The 22,993-nt window shown below is 40.2% G+C and overlaps 1 protein-coding gene across 1 annotated transcript in view; it reads right to left on the bottom strand.

Annotated features, from left to right (window-relative positions):
- Positions 1 to 22,993, bottom strand: part of CD109 (CD109 molecule) — a 134,096-nt gene that overhangs the window by 67,654 nt on the left and 43,449 nt on the right. The window contains exon 6 of the mRNA XM_061206898.1: positions 684 to 723. Within this exon, the coding sequence (XP_061062881.1) occupies positions 684 to 723 (40 nt within the window). The remainder of the gene's footprint in view (positions 1 to 683; positions 724 to 22,993) is intronic.

The following is a 22,993-nucleotide window of genomic DNA, read 5'->3' as shown; positions in this document are numbered from 1 at the left end:
TCTAGTTGATCATGAGGCTGAGCTGTGACAATGCTGTATGAGATGCATGGACCGGAGCCACAAAGGTGCAAGCAAACGACTTTCCAGAATTTCTATTGCCTGAATGAGACACAATCTCAATAAGTAACACAAATCAGACGAAAAAGCTTGTGTACAACCTCAACACAGCTGTTCAGAGTACAACTAATAGTGGGGTCCTATGCCTTCACTCTCCGATTTCCTTCCTCTCCATCCACCAACAAAACACTTGGGTCGCACATTGCTTACATCTACGTGTTTCCAAATGCGATATTACAAATGTGGCACCTGCAGGAAGAGGATTTACCCAAGTTAAACCCTGTCTTCACCAGTGCTGACCAAGTGAAAGATATGGGAAACGACTGTGGTTATGCTTTAAAAAAAAAACACCGTACAAAATTTTAAATATGTTATGATCACAACAAATTAGAAAAACAGAATAACTATACATACGAAGAGCAGGATGATGGCACTACAGCCAATCTTATTCCTACTTTACTCTTTATAAAGAAAAAATGTTCAGACCTATAGGAAATACTAGGATTTTACCTGGTAAAAATCCATTGGGATTTTTAATTTAAATAATACATCTCTTAGAAATTTCTCTTATCTCTGTGGAAAGCAATAAATGTGTTTTCCTTCAAAATAAGTTGAAGAACTCTTACCATATTCTGAAACCTGAAATGACTGATAATATGTCTGGTCCTATTGGGAAGAAGAAAAAAAAGACAAGAAAATATATGAGTTCTTATTTAACTACCTTGCTTGCTTACTTACCTCACAAAAACATTTAGAAAACATTTTTAATTACATTTATAATTATTTAATGAACAAAACAATTTATTTTAACTTTGTAGAAGTTTGTTTTTAGTTATCTGTAACATGAAGTCTGTGAATTTCATGAGTTTTTCTTAACAATTCACGAACATAAAAAGGTGACCTGTCTCTTTAATTCCCTGCAGGTCATTGAAACAAACCACTTAACCTGACTTCCCTCATTTGTGAAATGAGAACAAGATTAAATTAGATAATTTAGGAGTTTATCAAGCAAGGATAACGCATGTCAAACTAACAGGAAATGACTTCAAATTTGGTTTGTCTATCCCTATCAAAGCAAACCAATAAAGAATATATAAAATAGTCAAGGATGCAAAATCATCATGGACCAACACCCTTTATCTTCCTAATTCCTTGAAGTATTTTCTACTGTAACCCTTAAATCAGTACACTCTACCCTATTTTAACAGATATTGTTAATTATTTCCTTTTCCAGGATCAACAAGAAAACGTATGGCCTAGAATATCTTTTTTTTCCAACTCCTCATATTTCTATTTCTCCATTCCTAATCATAGGTAACACATTAAATAGAACCACTTCAAGATAGCTAAGAAATTCCACCAATGAAATGTGTATTCCAATTCTGATTCCCTAAGTTTATCAAAGCAAATACACAGATGCAGCTACAAGATATTGGCTTTTTTTAAAATCATATTTGTTTAACCTAAAGTAACTGTACATCACCTAAACTAACATGATAGTATAAATCAACTATACCTCAATAAAAAATAAATAAAATTTTAATAAATACATAAACTGTATACCAGCAAACTATTTTTTTTTTGATAATGAGATAATTCAACAGCAAACTATTTTTTAATCCTAAAAGAAGGATACAGTTCATTTCAAAGTATAAGACAAATATAACTACTTATATGCCAACAAAATAATTGTCTAAAACTTGACTTCAGCGTTGTCATTTAAAGTAGATCCCAAAGAAATTGCGTTGATCAGTCTTTAAGAATCTCCACATTTGTCACTTCTATCTTAAAGTGTTTTCACGTCATATAAAGGAATGTTATAAATTACATGTCTTTGATTCATTTATAAGTTCTGATTTGTCATCCTCAAAAATCAAATCAAGAAGGCAATCTACCTGTAATACCGGTTTTACTGATAACATAAGAATTCTAGGCTTGGGACTTCCCTGGTGGTCCAGTGGTTAAGAATCCGCCTTCCAATGCAGGGGACACAGGTTCAATCCCTGGTCAGGGAGCTAAGATCCCACATGCCACAGGGCAAGTAAGCCCATGCACCGCAACTACTGGAGCCCGCGCATGACAACAAAAAGATGCCGCAACTAAGACCCGACGCAACCCAATAAATAAATCAATAAAAATAAAATAAATATTAAAGAAAAGAATTCTAGTCTTTAAATTACTTTTTGCTTTACGACTGAGGTAAAGCACAGGTAAGGCTGTGGAATAAGCAATTTAACAACGATGATGTCTGTTCGTCAAGTTAAGTTCATATAGCAAACACCCAGTGAGTACTACATGTAAAACACCATGTGAGGCTCTGTGAAGGTTAATTACAGTCCTCAGCATCAGAAGTTCAGTCTAGAGATGGAGCAGACACAGTCCAGAGCAACACTGCAAGGCTGATGGTGCCCTGGAGTTTCATGCACTGTATTTCTGCTCTCACTCTCCCCTATGCTTGACTTACACACACTTCCACCTCTGCCCATCTTCCAAGACTTGGCTCAAATATTACTGCGTCTCTGGATCCCCAATCGAAAAGTAATCTCTATGCCTCCATGTACTTTAGTCCTTCTTTCTTTGTCACTTTTCACCCTGTATCCTGAATATTTAGGTACATGGCTTATCTTGCTGCAAGTTCTTTGAGAGCCAGGTCCCTGTTATACCACGTTTTTATCCTTCATAGTTTATCCCTTGAGTTGCCAACCTAACAGACTGCCTGATACCAAAAAAGTTCTCAAATAACATGTATTAGATTGAATAAAAAGTGCTAGCTTTGACAAACGTGGAAAATCAACTAATTTGTTTGGGCCTCCTTTAAACAGCCTTGAAACCAACTTTTAGGCAATTATTTAACAAACAAGTAGTTACATTAGTTTACATTTGAAATAAATTCTCCCTTCCTGCCTCCTGCATTACCAGTCATCCCTGACAATTCCTAGATTTTCCATTTCTCTGGTTAGTCTCCTCCCCTTCATTCAGTCTGTAAACACTGTCACATCTTCTGTTCTCCTGGTACTCTTAAGTATCCTTCTGACTTGTTGCCTTAACAGTCCTTTCTTTCTGATCTTGAAATGTTGGCCCTTCCCATCCTGAACCCAATGCTCTTGATAAGTGAGCTCATCAACTCTCATGGTGTTAACTGTCATCTCTACGCTAAACACTCCTAAACCTTTATCTCTGGCCATCCCTCAAGCTGGAGATTCAGACTCAAATCCACCTTCGGGACACCTCCACCTGAATGTTCTACAGAAGATCCTGGACTCCTTTATCTGGGTTTAGCCTCCACCAGGGACCTTTTCTTGATCGCCCCTCCCCATGCTGGGTTAGATGCCCCTTCTCTCCCATCATACCCTGTGTATAACTCTATCACTTTACTTAACACAGTATACTATAATTATCTGCTTTGTGCCCATCACCGGAAACAGACTATGAAGTCATTGGGGGCACAGCACCTAATTCAGCATATGCTTTCAAGGTCTGTTGAATGAATGTATGTATTAATGAATGAACGCATTGAATTTTGTCCCCAGGCTGGTTCTGATACTGGGGGCTCATCAGATTAGCCTCAGTTATTGTACAGCATCTCCTGCAAGAAATTGAAATAACCTTCAGACCACCCTGAGGAGGCACAGCCATTTGTCAAGTGACCCACGGAGTAACCTTAACTCTCTGCCCTGCATTTAGAAGGAATATGAACGTCAGGGAGTGGAAGAAGCCAGCCATCATGGAAAACTGAAGAAAAAGTGGGAGAAAAGCGCTTCTTTTCACTGTCATTTAAATTGTTCCAATAAATCAAGAAATCATCGTGTAACTGAATGCTGACAGTGTGCTTTGTACCAGATGAGGTTTTCCCAGGGTGTTTATAAGTGGTAAAATGCAAATCTAGAAATAAATTATTTTACTGTCCAAGGGGTTTGGAAAGCAGAAATGAGTTTTGTCATTTTCAGCATGTGGTCATTAGGCAATCAGGTCATACCAATTTTCACAATGAGTTTAGTTTTCTTTATAAAATATTTTTACAAAATATATAATCAAGAAGGTAGAAGAGGGACTTCCCTGGAGGTCCAGTGGTTAAGACTTTGCCTTCCAATGCAGGGGGTGTGGGCTCGATCCCTGGTCGGGGAGCTAAGATCCCACATGCCTCTCGGCCAAAAAAAAACCAAAACATAAAACAGAAGCAAAATTGTAACAAATTCAATAAAGACTTTAAAAAAAAAATGTAGAAGATACTGAAATATTTTAAATTAATAATAATTCAGAGAAGTAGCAGCCATTTATGCCACAGATAAACACGAAAACACTGATACTGAGTACTTTCACTAGTCTAGAACAGGGATCTGCAAACTTTTTCTATAAAGGGCCAGGCAGTAAATATTTTAGGCTTTGCAAGCCATATGGTCCCTGCCACAACTTCTCAACTCTTCCGGTGCAATGCAAAACAGCCAGAGACAACACAAACAAATGAGACCGATTGTGTGCCAACAAAACTTTATTTACAAAAACAGGTGTTGGGCTGTATTTGGTCTTTAGGCCAGGGTTTGCTGACCCCTGGTCTAAAAAATAAAATTGATTTCCATATTCTTCTATGTTAGTTCTAGCTGAACTAAATTTGACTAAATCAAATTAAAAACATGAAGCAAAAAACAACCCCAGACCTTTTGTAGGAAGTACAAGTTCCATTTACTAGACAACTTTCCTTCACTTTCAAAGAAATGATCTACTTCAAAATGAGTTTTTAATATTTATTCTAGCTCGTCAAATACAGCTTGTGCTCATTCACTCTGGCAGCAACTGGAGAGAAAGGCTGACCTGAAGGCTTAAATACCCGGGTAGCATGTCTTCTAAGCAAACACCTTTCCAGACAAAAGAATACATAACTCATCAACATCTTCAGAGCTCTGCTTTCCTTAATATGGTCGCTGCTCCGGGGGAAAACACTCCGTTAGGACACCTGCTCTTCAGCACATATCTTCACTCTCTATCTGTATTACATGTAAGCCCACCTCAATTAGATTTCTAAACAACTTCTAAAGCAGAATGGCAAAGGAGAACGAGGAGGTGCTCTCGGTAAGCTCTGTAACTTCTTTATTCCCTTATCCCTAAGTCAGTGGTTCATCGTGATGCTGTATGTTATGGAAATCGATCAAATGAAAGGGGAAAGAGAGAAAACACACTATTTTTACCTTCCTAAGAAATACACTATGACTACAGTGCAAATTGGAGATGTGAATTACTAAAACCTTCTATTCCAGTTACAGATTTGCCTTCTCTAACCATGAAGCCATCCAACTCTTGAGAGGGTTTCTATTTTTAACAAACTTCAAAAAATATGGCACACTACATGACCGCTTAAAACCGTAAATTTTTTTTAAAAGGCAGGTCAGTTTCTTTCAGCTCTTACTGCTGGAATAAAAAAAAAAATGCCAGAAACAGAATTCAAGGGCTGGATGGATTCTTTCTGTTTGCACATTTATGTTCATTTATGATCATTTTAACTTTGTAATAGTCTGCTTTAACATTGATCTCCGGTGTCTGGATTTAATTTGTATTTAAAGATTACGAAAGGCACTGAATTTTTTAAATCCACACATAAAAAGTTGTTAAAATGGAACTATTTAAGACTCAGTTTTGGCTTTGTCCCCCAAGACAACAGAGGCCAAGTACAGCCACATTCCCAAGCCAGGTGCAAGACTAGCAGCAGGACCTGCAAAGGAGGTCTCCAAAAACTGGTTTTGCAACTCCTTTTTTTTTTTTTTTTAATTTTTGAATTTTATTTTATTTATTTTTTTATACAGCAGGTTCTTATTATTCATCAATTTTATACACATCAGTGTATACATGTCAATCCCAATCTCCCAATTCATCCCACCACCACCACCACCCACCCGCCACTTTCCCCCCTTGGTGTCCATACGTTTGTTCTCTACATCTGTGTCTACTTCTGCCCTGCAAACCGGTTCATCTGCACCTTTTTTCTAAGTTCCACATATATGCATTAATATACGATATTTGTTTTGTTTTTCTCTTTCTGACTTACTTCACTCTGTATGACAGTCTCTAGATTCATCCACATCTCTACAGATGACACAATTTCATTCCTTTTTATGGCTGAGTAATATTCCACTGTATATATGTACCACATCTTCTTTATCCATTCGTCTGTCAATGGGCATTTAGGTTGCTTCCATGACCTGGCTATTGTAAACAGTGCTGCAATGAACATTGGGGTGCATGTGTCTTTTTGAATTATGGTTTTCTCTGGGTATATGCCCAGTAGTGGGATTGCTGGAGCATATGGTAATTCTATTTTTAGTTTTTTAAGGAACCTCCATACTGTTCTCCATAGTGGCTGTATCAATTTACATTCCCACCAACAGTACAAGAGGGTTCCCTTTTCTCCACACCCTCTCCAGCATTTGTTGTTTGTAGATTTTCCGATGATGCCCATTCTAACTGGTGTGAGGTGATACCTCATTGCAGTTTTGATTTGCATTTCTCTAATAATTAGTGATGTTGAGCAGCTTTTCATGTGCTTCGTGGCCGTCTGTATGTCTTCTTTGGAGAAATGTCTATTTAGGTCTTCTGCCCATTTTTGGATTGGGGTGTTTGTTTTTTTAACATTGAGCTGCATAAGCTGTTTATATATTTTGGAGATTAATGCTTTGTCTGTTGATTCATTTGCAAATATTTTCTCCCATCCTTAGGGTTTTCTTTTCGTCTTGTTTATGATTTCCTTTGCTGTGCAAAAGCTTTGAAGTTTCAATAGGTCCCATTTGTTTATTTTTGTTTTTATTTCCATTACTCTAGGAGATGGATCAAAAAGGATCTTGCTGTGATTAATGTCAAAGAGTGTTCTTCCTATGTTTTCCTCTAAGAGTTTTATAGTGTCCAGTCTTACATTTAGGTCTCTCATCCATTTTGAGTTTATTTTTGTGTATGGTGTTAGGGAGTGTTCTAATTTCATTCTTTTACATGTAGCTGTCCAGTTTTCCCAGCACCACTTATTGAAGAGACTGTCTTTTCTCAATTGTATATCCTTGCCTCCTGTGTCATAGATTAGTTGACCATAGGGGCGTGGGTTTATCTCTGGGTTTTCTATCGTGTTCCATTGATCTATGTTTCTGTTTTTGTGACAGTACCATATTGTCTTGATTACTGTAGCTTTGTAGTATAGTCTGAAGTCAGGGAGTCTGATTCCTCCAGCTCCGTTTTTTTCCCTCAAGACTGCTTTTGCTATTCGGGGTCTTTTGTGTCTCCATACAAATTTTAAATTTTTTTTTTCTAGTTCCATAAAAAATGTCATTGGTAAATTAATAGGGATTGCATTGAATCTGTAGATTGCTTTGGGCAGTATAGTCATTTTCACAATATTGATTCTTCCAATCCAAGAACATGGTGTATCTCTCCATCTGTTGGTATCATCTTTAATTTCTTTCATCAGTGTCTTATAGTTTTCTGCATACAGGTCTTTTGTCGCCCTAGGTAGGTTTATTCCTAGGTATTTTATTCTTTTTGTTGCAGTGGTAAATGGGAGTGTTTCCTTAATTTCTCTTTCAGATTTTTCATCTTTAGTGTATAGGAATGTAAGAGATTTCTCTGCATTAATTTTGTATCCGGCAACTTTACTGAATTCATTGATTAGCTCTAGTAGTTTTCTGGTGGCATCTTTAGGATTCTCTATGTATAGTATCATGTCACCTGCAAACAGTGACAGTTTTACTTCTTCTTTTCCAATTTGCATTCCTTTTATTTCTTTTTCTTCACTGATTGCCGTGGCTAGGACTTCCAAAACTATGTTGAATAATAGTGGTGAGAGTGGACATCCTTGTCTTGTTCCTGATCTTAGATGAAATGCTTTCAGTTTTTCACCATTGAGAATGATGTTTGCTGTGGGTTTGTCATATATGGCCTTTATTATGTTGACGTAGCTTCCCTCTATGCCCACTTTCTCGTTTTTATCATAAATGGGTGTTGAATTCTGTCAAAAGATTTTTCTGCATCTATTGAGATGATCATATGGCTTTTCTTCTTCAATTTGTTAATATGGTGTATCACATTGATTGATTTGCATATATTGATGAATCCTTGCATCCCTGGGATAAATCCCACTTGATCATGGTGTATGATCCTTTTAATGTGTTGTTGGATTCTGTTTGCTAGTATTTTGTTGAGGATTTTTGCAGCTATATTCATCAGTGATATTGGTCTGTAATTTTCTTTTTTTGTAGTATCTTTGTCTGGTGTTGGTATCAGGATGATGGTGGCCTCATAGAATGAGTTTGGGAGTGTTCCTTCCTCTGCAATGTTTTTGGAAGAGTTTGAGAAGGATGGGTGTTAGCTCCTCTAAATGTTTGATAGAATTCACCTGTGAAGCCATCTGGTCCTGGACTTCTGTTTGTTGGAAGATTTTTAATCACAGTTTCAATTTCATTACTTGTGATTGGTCTGTTCATATTTTTTATTTCTTCCTGGTTCAGTCTTGGAAGGTTATACCTTTCTAAGAATTTGTCCATTTCTTCCAGGTTGTCCATTTTATTGGCATAGAGTTGCTTGTAGTAGTCTCTTAGGATGCTTTGTATTGCTGTGGTGTCTGTTGTAACTTCTCCATTTTCATGTCTAATTTTATTGATTTGAGTCCTCTCCCTCTTTTTCTTGATGAGTCTGGCTAATGGTTTATCAATTTTGTTTATCTTCTCAAAGAACCAGCTTTTAGTTTTATTGATCTTTGCTATTGTTTTCTTTGTTTCTATTTCATTTATTTCTGCTATGATCTTTATGATTTCTTTCCTTCTGCTAACTTTGGGTTTTGTTTGTTCTTCTTTCTCTAGTTTCTTTAGGTGTAAGGTTAGATTGTTTATTTGAGATTTGTCTTGTTTCTTGAGGTAGGCTTGTATAGCTATAAACTTCCCTCTTAGAACTGCTTTTGCTGCATCCCATAGGTTTTGGGTTGTTGTGTTTTCACTGTCATTTGTTTCTATGTATTTCTTTATGTCCTGTTTGATTTCTTGAGTGATTTCTTGGTTATTTAGTAGTGCACTGTTTAGTGTCCATGTGTTTGTGTTTTTTACAGTTTTTTTCTGTAATGGATTTCTAATCTCATAGTGTTGTTGTTGGAAAAGTTGCTTGATATTATTTCAATTTTCTTAAATTTTCCAAGGCTTGATTTGTGACCCAGGATGTGATCTATCCAGGAGAATGTTCCATGTGCACTTGAGAAAAAAGTGTATTCTGCTGCTTTCAGGTAGAATGTCCTATAAATATCAATTAAGTCTACCTGGTCTATTGTGTCATTTAAAGCTTCTGTTTCCTTATTTATTTTCTGTCTGGATGATCTGTCCATTGGTGTAAGTGGGATGTTAAAGTCCCCCACTATTATTGTGTTACTGTCAATTTCCCCTTTTATGGCTGTTAGCATTTGCCTTATGTATTGAGGTGCTCCTATGTTGGGTGAATATATATTTATAATTGTCATATCTTCTTCTTGGATTAATCCCTTGATCATTATGTAGTGTCCTTCCTTTGTGTCTTATAACATTCTTTATTTTAAAGTCTATTTTATCTGATATGAGTATTGCTACTCCAGCTTTCTTCTGATTTCCATTTGCATGGAATATCTTTTTCCATCCCCTCACTTTCAGTCTGTGTGTGTCCCTAGGTCTGAAGTGGGTCTCTTGTAGACAGCATATATATGGGTTTTGTTTTTGTATCCCTTCAGCCAGTCTGTGTCTTTTGGTTGGAGCATTTAATCCATTCAAGTTTAAGGTAATTATCGATATGTATGTTCCTATGACCATTTTCTTAATTGTTTTGGGTTTGTTTTTGTAGGTCCTTTTCTTCTCTTGTGTTTCCCACTTAGAGAAGTTCCTTGAGCATTTGTTGTAGAGCTGGTTTGGTGGTGCTGAGTTCTCTTAGCTTTTGCTTATCTGTAAAGCTTTTGATTTCTCCATCAAATCTGAATGAGATCCTTGCCGGGTAGAGTAATCTTGGTTGTAGGTTCTTCCCTTTCATCACTTTAAGTATATCATGCCACTCCCTTCTGGCTTGTAGAGTTTCTGCTGAGAAATCAGCTGTTAACCTTATGGGAGTTCCCTTATATGTTATTTGTCATTTTTCCCTTGCTGCTTTCAATAATTTTTCTTTGTCTTTAATTTTTGCCAATTTGATTACTATGTGTCTCGGCATGTTTCTCCTTGGGTTTATCCTGTATGGGACTCACTGCACTTCCTGGACTTGGGTGGCTATTTCCTTTCCCATGTTAGGGAAGTTTTCGACTATAATCTCTTCAAATATTTTCTCGGGTCCTTTTTCTCTCTCTTCTCCTTCTGGGACCCCTATAATGCGAATGTTGTTGCGTTTAATATTGTCCCAGAGGTCTCTTAGGCTGTCTTCATTTCTTTTCATTCTTTTTTCTTTATTCTGTTCCGCAGCAGTTGCTGCCAGCATTCCTAGGCTTGTGGCTACATCAGTCTTTAAGGCCAGCATCTTTAACTCTCTGCTCCATCTTCACATCACCTTCTCCTCTGTGTATCAGCAAGTAACTTCTGCTTTTGCAACTCTTAACCAAAAGAAAATATACTAGAAAAGAATTTTAGGAGAAAGCTTTTGATGTGCTAGGAGTCACACACACCCCAGCCCCAGGGATCAGGTGGGAGTTGCTTGCCCCTCACTTCAAGCCTAGGGAAAACGGCTTCAATTGGACAATCCAGAGAGCTGGATGTGTGTCCCCAGGAGCAACCTCAAGCTGTAGTGGGCAGGCACTTGACACACCTGAAAAACCTAGAGAGAAAAATACTGCTGCTGACCTGCTGCATGGAAGGCTGAGCCAAGACAGGATGCTGTGCTGAGTTTCAGGGAGCAAAGAACACATGAGCTTTTTCCCTCAACCAAATGTGCAAAAAAAAGAGAGCCAGCATGAGGCTGTCTTCTATCCTAATCAAAACCAGCCTCCAGAGGCATAAGGCAACCCCAGGAGATGCAACTGGAGGTGTACTGTAGACGCCCAGGAGCTGAAGACAGAGCTTGAGGAAAGAGCCAGCTGGAGGAGACAGAGTCAAAAGCATCAAAGACACTTTGGATGAGAGACTTCCCAGCAATGGTAGGGGTACTCCAAAGAACCCACAAAAGAGCTCTAAGAAGGAAAGGTGTTCATTTTAAATGCATGCCAAGCCCAGAGAGCTCTGATATCAGCTGATGACAGTATTATTTTAAACCATATTAAACATTTTTGTAGAATAAATATTGGAAAATTCATATGTCTCATCCTTATACATCAAATAAGAGGTTTTTCTGGGTTTTTTTAACATCTTTATTGGAGTATAATTGCTTTACAATGGTGTGTTATTTCTGCTTTATAACAAAGTGAATCAGCTATACATATACATATATCCCCATATCTCCTCCCTCTTGCGTCTCCCTCCCACCCTCCCTATCCCACCCCTCTAGGTGGTCACAAAGCACCAGGCTGATCTCCCTGTGCTATGCAGCTACTTCCCACTAGCTATCTATTCTACATTTGGTAGTGTATATATGTCAATGCTACTCTCTCACTTTGTCCCAGCTTACCCTTCCCCCTCCCCATCCTCAAGTCCATTCTCTACATCTGTGTCTTTATTCCTGTCCTGCCCCTAGGTTCTTCAGAACCATTTTTTTCTTTTTTTTTTTTTTAGATTCCATATATATGTGTTGGCATATGGTATTTTTTTTTCTCTTTCTGACTTACTTCACTCTGTATGACAGTCTCTAGGTCCATCCACCTCACCACAAATAACTCAATTTTGTTTCTTTTTATGGCTGAGTAATATTCCACTGCATATATGTGTCACATCTTCTTTATCCATTCATCTGTTGATGGACACTTAGATTGCTTCCATGTCCTGGCTATTGTAAATAGAGCTGCAATGAACATTACAGTACATGACTCTTTTTGAATTATGGTTTTCTCAGGGTATATACCCAGTAGTGATGTAAGAGTTTTTTACCCCTCGCCTCTCTTTCCTCCACCCAACTCAATCCTGCAGGAGTGCAATGCAGCCTCCTGAGTCCGGGACAGGCAGCCAGACCCAAGAAGACCCAAGCTGAGAGAAGAGGGCACTTAATTTTATTGGGCTGGACATATTAATTACTGAATGCAGACTTTTGCATGCATACACGTAACCAAAAATGACAGGACCTCTTATTACCAAAGAATAACCATAAAAGTGGTGGGATTTGCCCTCCACTTCAGGCACTGTGTACATCTGTCATTTCTCTAATATACTTCTGTTGACGCTTTTGTGACTTACTAGTTTTTAAGTTCTTTGCTAATTTTATGATAAAAATCAAAGGGGGGAAAAAATAGGATATTACACGACTACTGTTCCGCAGGTATTAAGGCTAAGCTTAGGAACATTAGTACGGATCTGAATAAAGCTAAAAATATAGAACTTTCCTGTTGTATGTTAGGTGGGAAGAAACAACAGTCCGTAGACATCTAAAGATGATAAGACACAGACCCTACTTTCAAGGTGCTTACAGTCAGGGAAGGCTACACGTAAGAATGCAAAGAGCTCTAGCCTGAAGAGTCACAAGACTGTGGATAAGTCATTTCAGCTCTGGATTCCAGTTCCCTCAGCTGTAAAGTAAGGGATTTGGATCAGAGAACTTGTAAGCCTCTTACACCTTTAAAATTCCATGCGTCAACTAGATGGAGGTGGAGGGATTGTACAACTTGGACGGGGTGAGGGGGTGGGGGTACTGAGGCTCGGAGCTGGGGGACAGAGCTGCAGAGCTGGCAGCAGGCACTGCCGGCCAGGGACCTTGAAACCCCGTCCCCCTAGAACAGAGTTCCCTTTCTGAGTTTATGATTAACCTCTCTCTCCAAAACCTTATTCCCTTTCTTGTCCCCTCTGACCTCAAGCCTGTGCTAGCTGAATGCCAATCCACCAGAGTCAGCTGACTAAGATCACTGTTGCCTATAACATCCTCAATGTACTAAAATCGCTGTTGTAGAGATCATCATTAATGTACAAATTCAGGCTGTTTCTCCAGGGCAAGATGAGCCTACAGACCCCAGAGCCATGGACCACCTGGCCAGAGAACTGTAAACCAGAGACTTCCTGACCCTCAAAACTACAAATAAAGAAATGTCACAAGATGATGATTAAGCTCGGCGTCTTTGTCCTTTTCCTTTAAAAACACCCCAACTTGGGCTTCCCTGGTGGCACAGTGGTTGAGAATCTGCCTGCCAATGCAGGGGACACGGGTTCGAGCCCTGGTCTGGGAAGATCCCACATGCCGCGGAGCAACTAGGCCCGTGAGCCACAACTACTGAGCCTGCGCGTCTGGAGCCTGGGCTCCGCAACAAGAGCGGCCACGATAGTGAGAGGCCCACGTACCGCAATGAAGAGTGGCCCCCACTTGCCGCAACTAGAGAAAGCCCTCGCACAGAAACGAAGACCCAACACAGCCAAAAATTAATTAACTAATTAATTAATTAATTAAAAAAACAAAAACAAAAACAACACCCCAACTCACAGAGCAGGTTGGAGTGGACCTGACGCTTGTCCCCCACTCCCTTGCTTGGCACCCTGAAATAAACCCCTACTTTGCTGCAAATACTGGCTGTCAGAGTTTGGCTTTCTGCACCTGAGCCTGAGCTCAGTAACAAAGTCGTCGAAGAGAAAATTGGAGGAGTCTGTGGGTCAAGCTGTGGAGGGTACTGGACATCTGGCTAACGTGTTAGATTTCATCTGTAGACAGTGGGAGGCTCTAGTAACTTTTATTTCACTCTGAATGTCAATGTTATAAATTTCATACCAGACTTCTGAGGACAGAGAAAGCAAAAATGTATGTGAGTGATTCTCTCAAATTATAAAAGATATAAAAATGATACTTTCATTATTTCCCACTGATTATGAAAGTAATGCATGGTCAATGTAAAAACACCCAAACATTATTCAGTAGAAAGAATGACATGTTTATGATAAACTCCCAAACAAAAGAAATCGTCGATATTTGTTGTCTTATCATTGATTTTTGCAGAAAGTTTTTAGGCAGTAATATGATATGATTAAAGTAGTATTTTACGGCGATCACAGCATGTGGGGTGATTAAAGGGAAAGGAACTGAAGTCAGGGAGACTCCCAGGGGCTCGCAGCTGTTTACCAAATACATGACTACCTTCTATGTTAGGTCATAATGGCCCAGTCTGAGGGTAACAGGGGACTGCTTTAGGGGGCAACAAAAACTAAAGAGGGATGGATGAATTCAAGAGACACTTTAAAGGAAGAAGTATTAGGTTCAGTGACTGACTGGGTCATGATTGGGGCAAAGGAGAAAGAGGGGTAAAAAGTTTAAGTTAATTAAGTAAGGAGAAAGAGGGGTAAAAGGTTTAAGTTAATTAAGTAAGAGGGGTAAAAGGTTTAAGTTAATTAAGTAAGTAAGGTTTAAGTTAATTAAGTAAGGGGTAAAAGGTTTAAGTTAATTAAGTAACATTGGACTGATGGGGCTCTCATGTCATGGATGCCCTACGTAAACAAACCAGGATCTAAGCCTGTGAATGCCTCACGGTTATGAAATCAAAATGCTAAGGACAACCAACCAGAAACAGTCACTTAGGCTTTAAGTTATGGTCAATCTATGATTTCCTTTCTTTGCTTCCATCTTTTCTCTATAAAGTCTCTCCTTCACCTCTTGTCTGAGGGGACTGTCCAACCACTTCCAGTTTGGCACTTCCAATTCCAATTGATTTCTGCTCAAATAAACTCAAATTTTTTAATATGCTTCAGTTTATTTTTTGAGATTTTGAGATTTCAAGCGTGGTCTTTGGGAGACTGTAAGGTTTTTGAGAAAGCAGGAGAAAGGAGAAGCCCGTGAACAGGTCGAGGTTTTGGTCTTAGATATGAAGAATTATATCTTTTCTGTAAAAGAAAAGGATAAGCATGAGATGGGTGCAGACAAGGTAGATATGTAAATGTGGCAGAGAAATTTAAAGAAACTCCTATCTGATGACATCTGTTTTCTTTACAAAGTAGAAAGGGAGATTATCTACTGAGAGTGAGGAGGGAGAAACCAGAATCTCCCCATAAGATAGCATTTTCCTGAATCCCTTCCCTCATTAGAAAGAATCACAAATATTCTGGTACCCATCAAGACTGGAACTAAACATCCGAAGAACTGAAGTTGTTCTATACCCAATAATTACTCATAGTGATAGGACTTGGGAAGAATGGATCTAACCAACAACCAAGACACAGACTATTGTCTGTGACACAGGGCTCCAGGTGGAAGGATCCTGGTCCAGGCATCCTATGCCACAAGCACGTTCACACCCTAAGAAGTTTCACCATTTGCAGTACCAAATACATTGTGCTGTACAAGGGACAAACTGGTTTCCTTAGTAGAAAAGTACGAACTAGAAGCATGCTCTCTTTAAAAACAAACAAAAATCACTCATTTAACCCTCTCTGTTCCTACTGAAAGTGCAAAGAATTGAGGTCTTCAAAGACATGCACATGACCAGCTTTCTTGGGCACCAAACTCAAGCAAGAGGAAAAAGCAGAAGTGTAGCTACAGCTTTGTACTGAATGGGAAAGGCACACCCTTGAGGCAAAATAATTCCATTTGCTGCTCATTTCTCCTTTTCTTACTCCACCCAGCGTCTCAGTACTCATTTCAGGCTCCACCTTGGTACCCAGTGATGCCGCCAGCAGCTGGCGTCCAGTGAGTTACAACTCTCCCCTACGTCACTGACAAGTAAGCATCATACAGGACTACACACACATCACATGAGTATCAACTTGCTGCCTTTGACGTTGTACAATAATAAGATACAATCATTGGGTCCACTGCATAAAGGGTATCCAGGACCTCTCTGTACTTTCTGTGAATCTACCTCAAATAAAAAGTTCTTTTAAAAATTAATCTTCTTACAGATTCACAGACATAGAAAGCAAACTTATTGTTACCAAAGGGGAAAATGGGGGGGATAAATTAGGAGTTCATGATTAACAGATACACACTACTATATATATAATAGATAAACAACAAGGACCCACTTACTATATAGCACAGGGAAATATGTTCAGTATTTTGTAATAGCCTATAATGGAAAAGAATCTGAAAAAATGGATATATATGTATACATAACTGAATCACTGTGCTGACACCTGAAACAAACACAGCATTGTAAATCAACTATACTTCAATTTAAAAAAAGAGATGCAAGTTTAAAAAAAAAAAATTAAAGTCATAGAACTAAAAAAAAAAAAATTAATCTTATGGCTCATAATACCAAGATTATACAGTCTGCTAGGTGACAGCAAGCTAATCCGTAGTAAATACACTAATGGATATTACATAGTTCCCTTCCAGGCAACGCATATGCTGTAACATGAGTCTCCTAGGCTCAAACCCTCAATTCAAAGTCCTGGCTGTTGTGTTCAGAATCTGAGACATTTTGAAAACAATGCAATGTATGAGGGAGTGACACGTGTGGCACCCGAAAATCATGTCACAGAGGTAGGCATCCTCCCCACCAATGCATCCAGACAGCCCTGTTGACATCTATGTTCAACCAAAAAAGTGACTGTCTTAAAACAGCAATTGCAGCACATATTAAATAATTTAATATTATAGAGCTGAAAAGTATCAGGAAATCTAGCTTCTAGCCCTGACCCTACCATAACACCACCTGAGCCCAACCAGGTCACTTAGATTCTTCCTCCATCAAAGGAGGAGATGGGTCTGGGTTATCTCTAAGATCCTCTCCAGCAACAAAACCCTGTGAGATGTGCTGATGGACTTCTCAGACTCCCCATTTCACTGACGATCAGGACACGCTAAAATCCGATCCCAAAGTTTTCTGACTGAAGAGAGGGGTCAATAGGGATATGTGAAAGGAAGGGCATCCCTAGGGTAGCTTCTGGAGAGAAAGAACAAGACAAGGAACTCCTGACATAAATTAGCTTGGAGCCAGAATTTAATTAAATGCACACCCCCAGGGACTGACAATTAGCAGATCAAACGACCTAATAAAGTCACAGGAATAATACGGCACAAAATGTGTGCGTGCGTCTTGAATTTCACAAGAGACCAGGATATTCAGTTCTTGACTGAAATCTTTTTTAATCTTCAAAATCAGAAAGTCCAGAATATTAATCCAAAAGGCCTGTTTCCTACTGGCTCACAGGTGCACCAAGTACACAGCTATATATTGCACATATCCTCAAAATGAAAATATATGAACATATCTCTACTAAGTTGTAGTCTCATATAGAAGACTGGGGCTATAGGTCAGAGAGCATCACAAAGGATAATGACCAGTAGCAACAGTCTAGGAGAAACCGTTCAATCACTCCGTTCACTCATTCTTTCATCCCACAAGCATAAATGAGTTCCTACAACAGGACAGAATAAATGTGGGAATTAATCACACAGAACTCTTGTCTTATGGATGCAACCCAAGTGCCCATCAACAGATGACTGGCTTAAGAAGATGTGATACATGTGTGTGTGTGTGTGTGTGTGTGTGTGTGTGTGTGTGTATGTATATATATATATAAAATGGAATACTACTTAGCTGTAAAAAAGAACGAAATTTTGCCATTTTCAGTAACGTGGATGGACCTAGAGAATATTATGCTTAGTGAACTAGGCCAGAGAAAGATAAATACTGTGATATCACTCGTATGTGGAATCTAAAAAATAATACAAATGAATCTATATACAAAACAGAAATACACTCACAGACATAGAAAACAAACTTATGGTTACCAAAGGGGAAAGGTGGAGGGAGGAGGGACAAATTAGGAGTATGGGATTAACAGACACCAACTACTATACACAAAATAGACAAGCAACAAGGATTTACCATATATCACAGGAAATTTTACCCAATATCTTGTAATAACCTATAATGGAATATAATCTGAAGAAAAGGCAAATCACTATGCTGCACACCTGAAATTAACACAATATTATAAATCAACTATACTTCACTTAAAAAAAAAAGAACTTGAGTCTTCAAGGAACGCACAGTCTAATAAGTAAGGCAGTCATATTCTGTACAGTTACACTGATCACGGTTTGGAAAGATGAAACAAATTCTGGAAATTGATGGTGGTGATGTTTGTACAACCATGTGAATGGACTTGATGCTACTGAACTACACACTTAAAAATGGCTAAGACGGGGCTTCCCTGGTGGTGCTAGTGGTTGAGAGTCTGCCTGCCAATACAGGGGACACAGGTTCGAGCCCTGGTCTGGGAAGATCCCACATACCGCGGAGCAACTAGGCCCGTCAGCCACAACTACTGAGCCTGCGCGTCTGGAGCCTGTGCTCCGCAACAAGAGAGGCCGCGATAGTGAGAGGCCCGCGCACCGCGATGAAGAGTGGCCCCCGCTCGCCGCAACTAGAGGAAGCCCTCGCGTGGAAAACGAAGACCCAACACAGCCAAAAATAAATAAATAAAAACACAACTCTGCCTGTGCTATTCCCCTGCTGAAAAATCACCAATGAGATAAAGTTCAAGTTCCATAGCATGACACAAAAAGTCTAAAAAAAAAAAAAAAAAAGGCTAAGACGGTAAATTTCATGTATACCTTACCACACCAAAAAAGGAGAAAGAAAAGCCTATACGGATCAGTAAGTGCTGTAGAGGTGCTGGGTAGAAGGACCTAGGGAAGAACGGAGAATGAAGTGCTAGCCTCCACCAGGTGGCATGCTCTAAAAAACCAAAATTCTAAAACTAACTCCTCCTTCCTTTTTTCACTGCACATGCAAGCAAGAACTTAAGGTCTTTCCCCCAAAAAGCAGCCTTCTTTCAAGCAGAGGCTAGCAAAAGGATTTTGGAAGCCACATCCACGTTCCAGAGAGGATGCACTGTTTGCTGACCTGTCACAGGTGGCTCCATGCTCTGTTCAGCTGTCATCACCAGCCAGGGGATCACCAGATGCCACTTGTGGAGCGCTCCAAGCTCAAGAGCTGTCCAAACGAATGTGTGCTCTTCTGCAAAGGACAATGGCTTCAGAAAAACCCTGACAGCAGAAGCAAACTGACCAGGGAACAGAGCAGAAAGATAGATAAGGAGCATCTGAAAGGCTATAAAAGGCCACGCAGCGCCCCTCCACCTGACGTTCCGCAACAACTAGCTCAGGAGAAAGGAGATGTCATTGTTACAAACAAAGGAACAATTCAGTGCAGACTGCCTCTGAACTACACAACAATTTTACACCCACAAACTAGCACACAGGGCTCCAAAAAAGTGATCTCAGGCCTCGGGGCTATCGCACTTTCTACCTTCTATTTCTTGTCTGCCAGCCCAACACTGGCCTAAGATCAAAACAAGGGCTGAGAAACTGCAGTCAGATGCAGCCAGAAGAGACTAAGAGGTCGTCTGGTGCAGGGGTTCCTACACAGGCTGTGTATCCAAATCGCCAGAAAAGCTGCTGTAAAAAAATTGAGACCGTGACCCCAAATCTGCTTTAGAAAGTCTAGGCTGCCAGGGGGCCGTGCGGAGCTACTCACCTAGAGGGGTCAAGTAAGTAGCTCCGTCTCACCACCAGGGAGTTCCAAGAACAAATCGGGGGCGTGCCTTTTCCACTACCCACCGCCGCCTCTCACTGGAAGAGACAGAACCCGAAGATGCCTAGCTGTGGGCACACAGCAGCACTTCTCAAAACGTGGTCCTGAAAACAAATAGGATCGCCTAGAGCGCTAATTTAACATGCAAACTCCTAGGTCGCGGCCTGCGACACTGACTTGCCGTCTGGGGGCGGGGCGCTGGGCTGCGCAACTGGAACGAGAGCTGCCATCAGCGGGTTCCCAGGCACACGGGTGCTTGGGAAGCACGGCTAAGTCAGCAGCAGGAGCTGTACCAGCCACTCTGGGAGGAAAGACACGCTGTCTGCTCCCAAGGAAGGAAGGTGCAGGGCTGCGATATCCAGAAGCAGGGCTCTCTCAGTGCTCTTCCTTCGGGTCCTCAGAGGAATGTGACACCCATGCTTGAGTCGCCCAGAGACCTGAAACTCTGGGCCAGCCGAGGCGGCCCAAGGGAGAGGGCAGTGCGGTAAGGTCCCTCCTGCCTCCTGGGAGCGTGGTGCTCAGACACCAGCGCCAGCCTCTCTTTTAAAGAACCTCTAAAACTGCCTTCTAGTAACCTGGAATACAATTTATAATCAAAGATGCCAGAAACTTTGCAACTAAATCCGGAATCTACATACAACAGAAGATGCGTCAGCCTTAAAAAGGAAGGAAATTCTGACGCGTGCTATAACCTGGATGAGCCTTGAAGACATTAAACTAAGTGGAATAAAGTCACAAAAAGACATACACTCTATGAGTCCACTTATACGAGGTACTTAGAGTAGTCAAAATCATAGAGACAGAAAGTAGAACAATGGGTGCCGCGGACGTGAGGGCAGGGCTGGGAGGAGGGAAATGGGCAATTATTGTTTCATAGGTACAGAGTTTCAGTTTTGCAAGATGAAAAGAGTTCTGGAGACGGATGGTGCACAACATTGTTGCAAAACATTGTGAATGTATTTAATACCACTGAACTGTACACTTAAAAATAGTTAAGACAGTACATCTCCTGTTATGTATATTTTGCCACAATTAAAAAAATAGGGAGAAAGAAAAACCATTTGCAACTATTTGGGAGAACCAAGAATACCAGTCAAGAGATAAGGCAACTAGAGAAGTACTACAAAAAATGAAAATATAAGCAATGCCTGACTTTTAAAACAAATCATCTTCCCAAGGTGTATTTGTAAGATGATTATCAACTTAGAGCACATTTCCCCACTTGACCTATAATGTACATGATGTATAACAACTCTGTAAAACACGTGTCTGTGGAGGGGTATTATGGCTAAAATAAACCCCTTCCCTCTGCAGGGAGGGTCTGGTGCTCCAGGAAGTTAAGGGAGAACTGATGGAAAAGGGCCTGGAGACGTGGAAGGGACCAAAGTGTCGGAGAGCCGGCAGGTACGGTGATTGTTCCCAAAGCAGCAAAGAAAAAGTCCCATCCGATGCAATCATATAGATTAAGTATATGCATAAATAGCACACAAAAAAGTCAGCGTTCTGACTAAATTTTACTAACTTTAAGAGGGCTTAAAAATAGTAATCATCAAGACTTGCTTTATAATAATGCCACTCTGATTATCTGCATGTCACTACAAATCAAAGCTCTGGTAAGTCCTGTATACATTGTCCTTCAGTAGTAGTACTAAAATCAGGCCATATTTTTTCTAGAGACAAAATGGTATTTCAAAACAGTCTCCTGAAAATAATTATTTTCCCCTCCCTAAAATTTATACTAAGAATGGTCACTGCCTTGGGAAAATAAAAATATGGTCTATAATGGTGGATTGTTTAAATAATAAATATATTTCCTCCATAATAATTATTCACAGCTAAAAGGAAAAGAGTTTAATAATAAGCAATATAGAGTCCTTGAATGCTGTGCAGGAGTCAAGGAAAGAAACTAGAGACCAAGGCTGGATCCAGTTTGCTTCTCATAACATTTCTTTGCCTATACTGACCTCTGGTGGCCATTGGAGGAGTCTTTTTTTTTTTTTTTTTTTTTTTTTTTTAATAACGGGGCTTATTTTTCCTTTAGTTGTGTGCCTTAACATTGTATCACCTAGGGGGGATCCTTTCACAACGTATATGTATATTAAATCATCATTGTACACTTTAAATATCTTACAATTTCATTTGTCAATTATATCTCAATAAAGCTGGAAGGAAAAAACATGATATCACCACTAATAAGTTCCTGATCAATATGCCTGTCTTCAAAAAGGTAAAGATGTTTATAGAATGTGGAAAAGGGGACATTATATTTAGTTCAAGACTAATGACTATGATATAGCTTTCACGCATTCATTTAACAAGTACTGACTTCTACCTTGTGCAAAGAACCGTGCTAAGTCTCCAAGACACAGGGGAACAAGGCTCTGCCTACAGACCTCATACGGACTCTGCGTACCAGGTCCTGCCAATCAAGTGACAGGATTGGACCAAGAGAAGCACGGTGTGCTACGCAAACGTCCAGAGGCGCTAGGCCATCAAAGATAATGCCTGAGGACAAAAGCAAGGAGCTAGAAAAACAGCAGAAAAACAGCGTTCCAGGCAGAGGGAGTAGCCTGCCGGGAAGGCTCTGGGACAGGACAGACTGGCGAGTTTAAGAAACGTAAGGAGTAATACATCTAAAGCATAGAGTTCAAGGGTAAGGGTGGCCCTTAACGAGGCCAAAGAGGTGGGCAAGGACCAGATTTGGTGAATGTTTTTTAATTTTTCAAGCACTTGAATTTCCTTAAGAGCATTTATCTTTTTTTCCTGTTAAAGCAATAGGACCGGTCAAGTCCACAAACTACTACATGAGAAATCCGGTAATTCTTTCACCCTACAGTCTCACATCTCCCAGCCTTTCTCCACTATTCTAGTCTCCTCTCTCCCCTGGTACATATTCTGTGTACCATTCACTGAACAAAGGAATCCCAGAGAGGCTGCTACCCACAAGGCTGAGACCTGGTCACTGTGCAGAGGTGGCCTCGGAATGGGCCAGCGATGGACATCGGACCCAGGGACCCATCCGTGGGCTGCCAGCCACCCATGCAGAGGCTTGCTTGTCGTACTCTGAGGAGATGGTTATTAGGCTGAGCCAATGCGCTCAGTCCAGATCTGGACCAGAGAACACCCTAGAGGTCGGAGAGAAGCGAGGAGAATGGGGCCGACCACAAGGACAGAGGAAGCCGCTGGCCCCAAAGCACAGGCGCTCATGCTGACAACAGACCATCTTTATCCCCAGGGGGCCTGAGTGAGACTCGCTCCTTGGAGGCACCTGACGGGCCTCACTGACTGAGCGCCTCACAAGTCCTCTGCTATTGCACTACCTCGTGTTCTTCTGTCACCCTTGTGTCACTTAACTTTGTCATGTTAGTCATCTCC

Source organism: Eubalaena glacialis, chromosome 12, assembly GCF_028564815.1.
Source record: "Eubalaena glacialis isolate mEubGla1 chromosome 12, mEubGla1.1.hap2.+ XY, whole genome shotgun sequence".
NCBI classification, from domain to species: domain Eukaryota; kingdom Metazoa; phylum Chordata; class Mammalia; order Artiodactyla; family Balaenidae; genus Eubalaena; species Eubalaena glacialis.
Note: the sequence above shows the minus strand (reverse complement) of the source record. Positions and strands in the feature narration are given on the sequence as shown.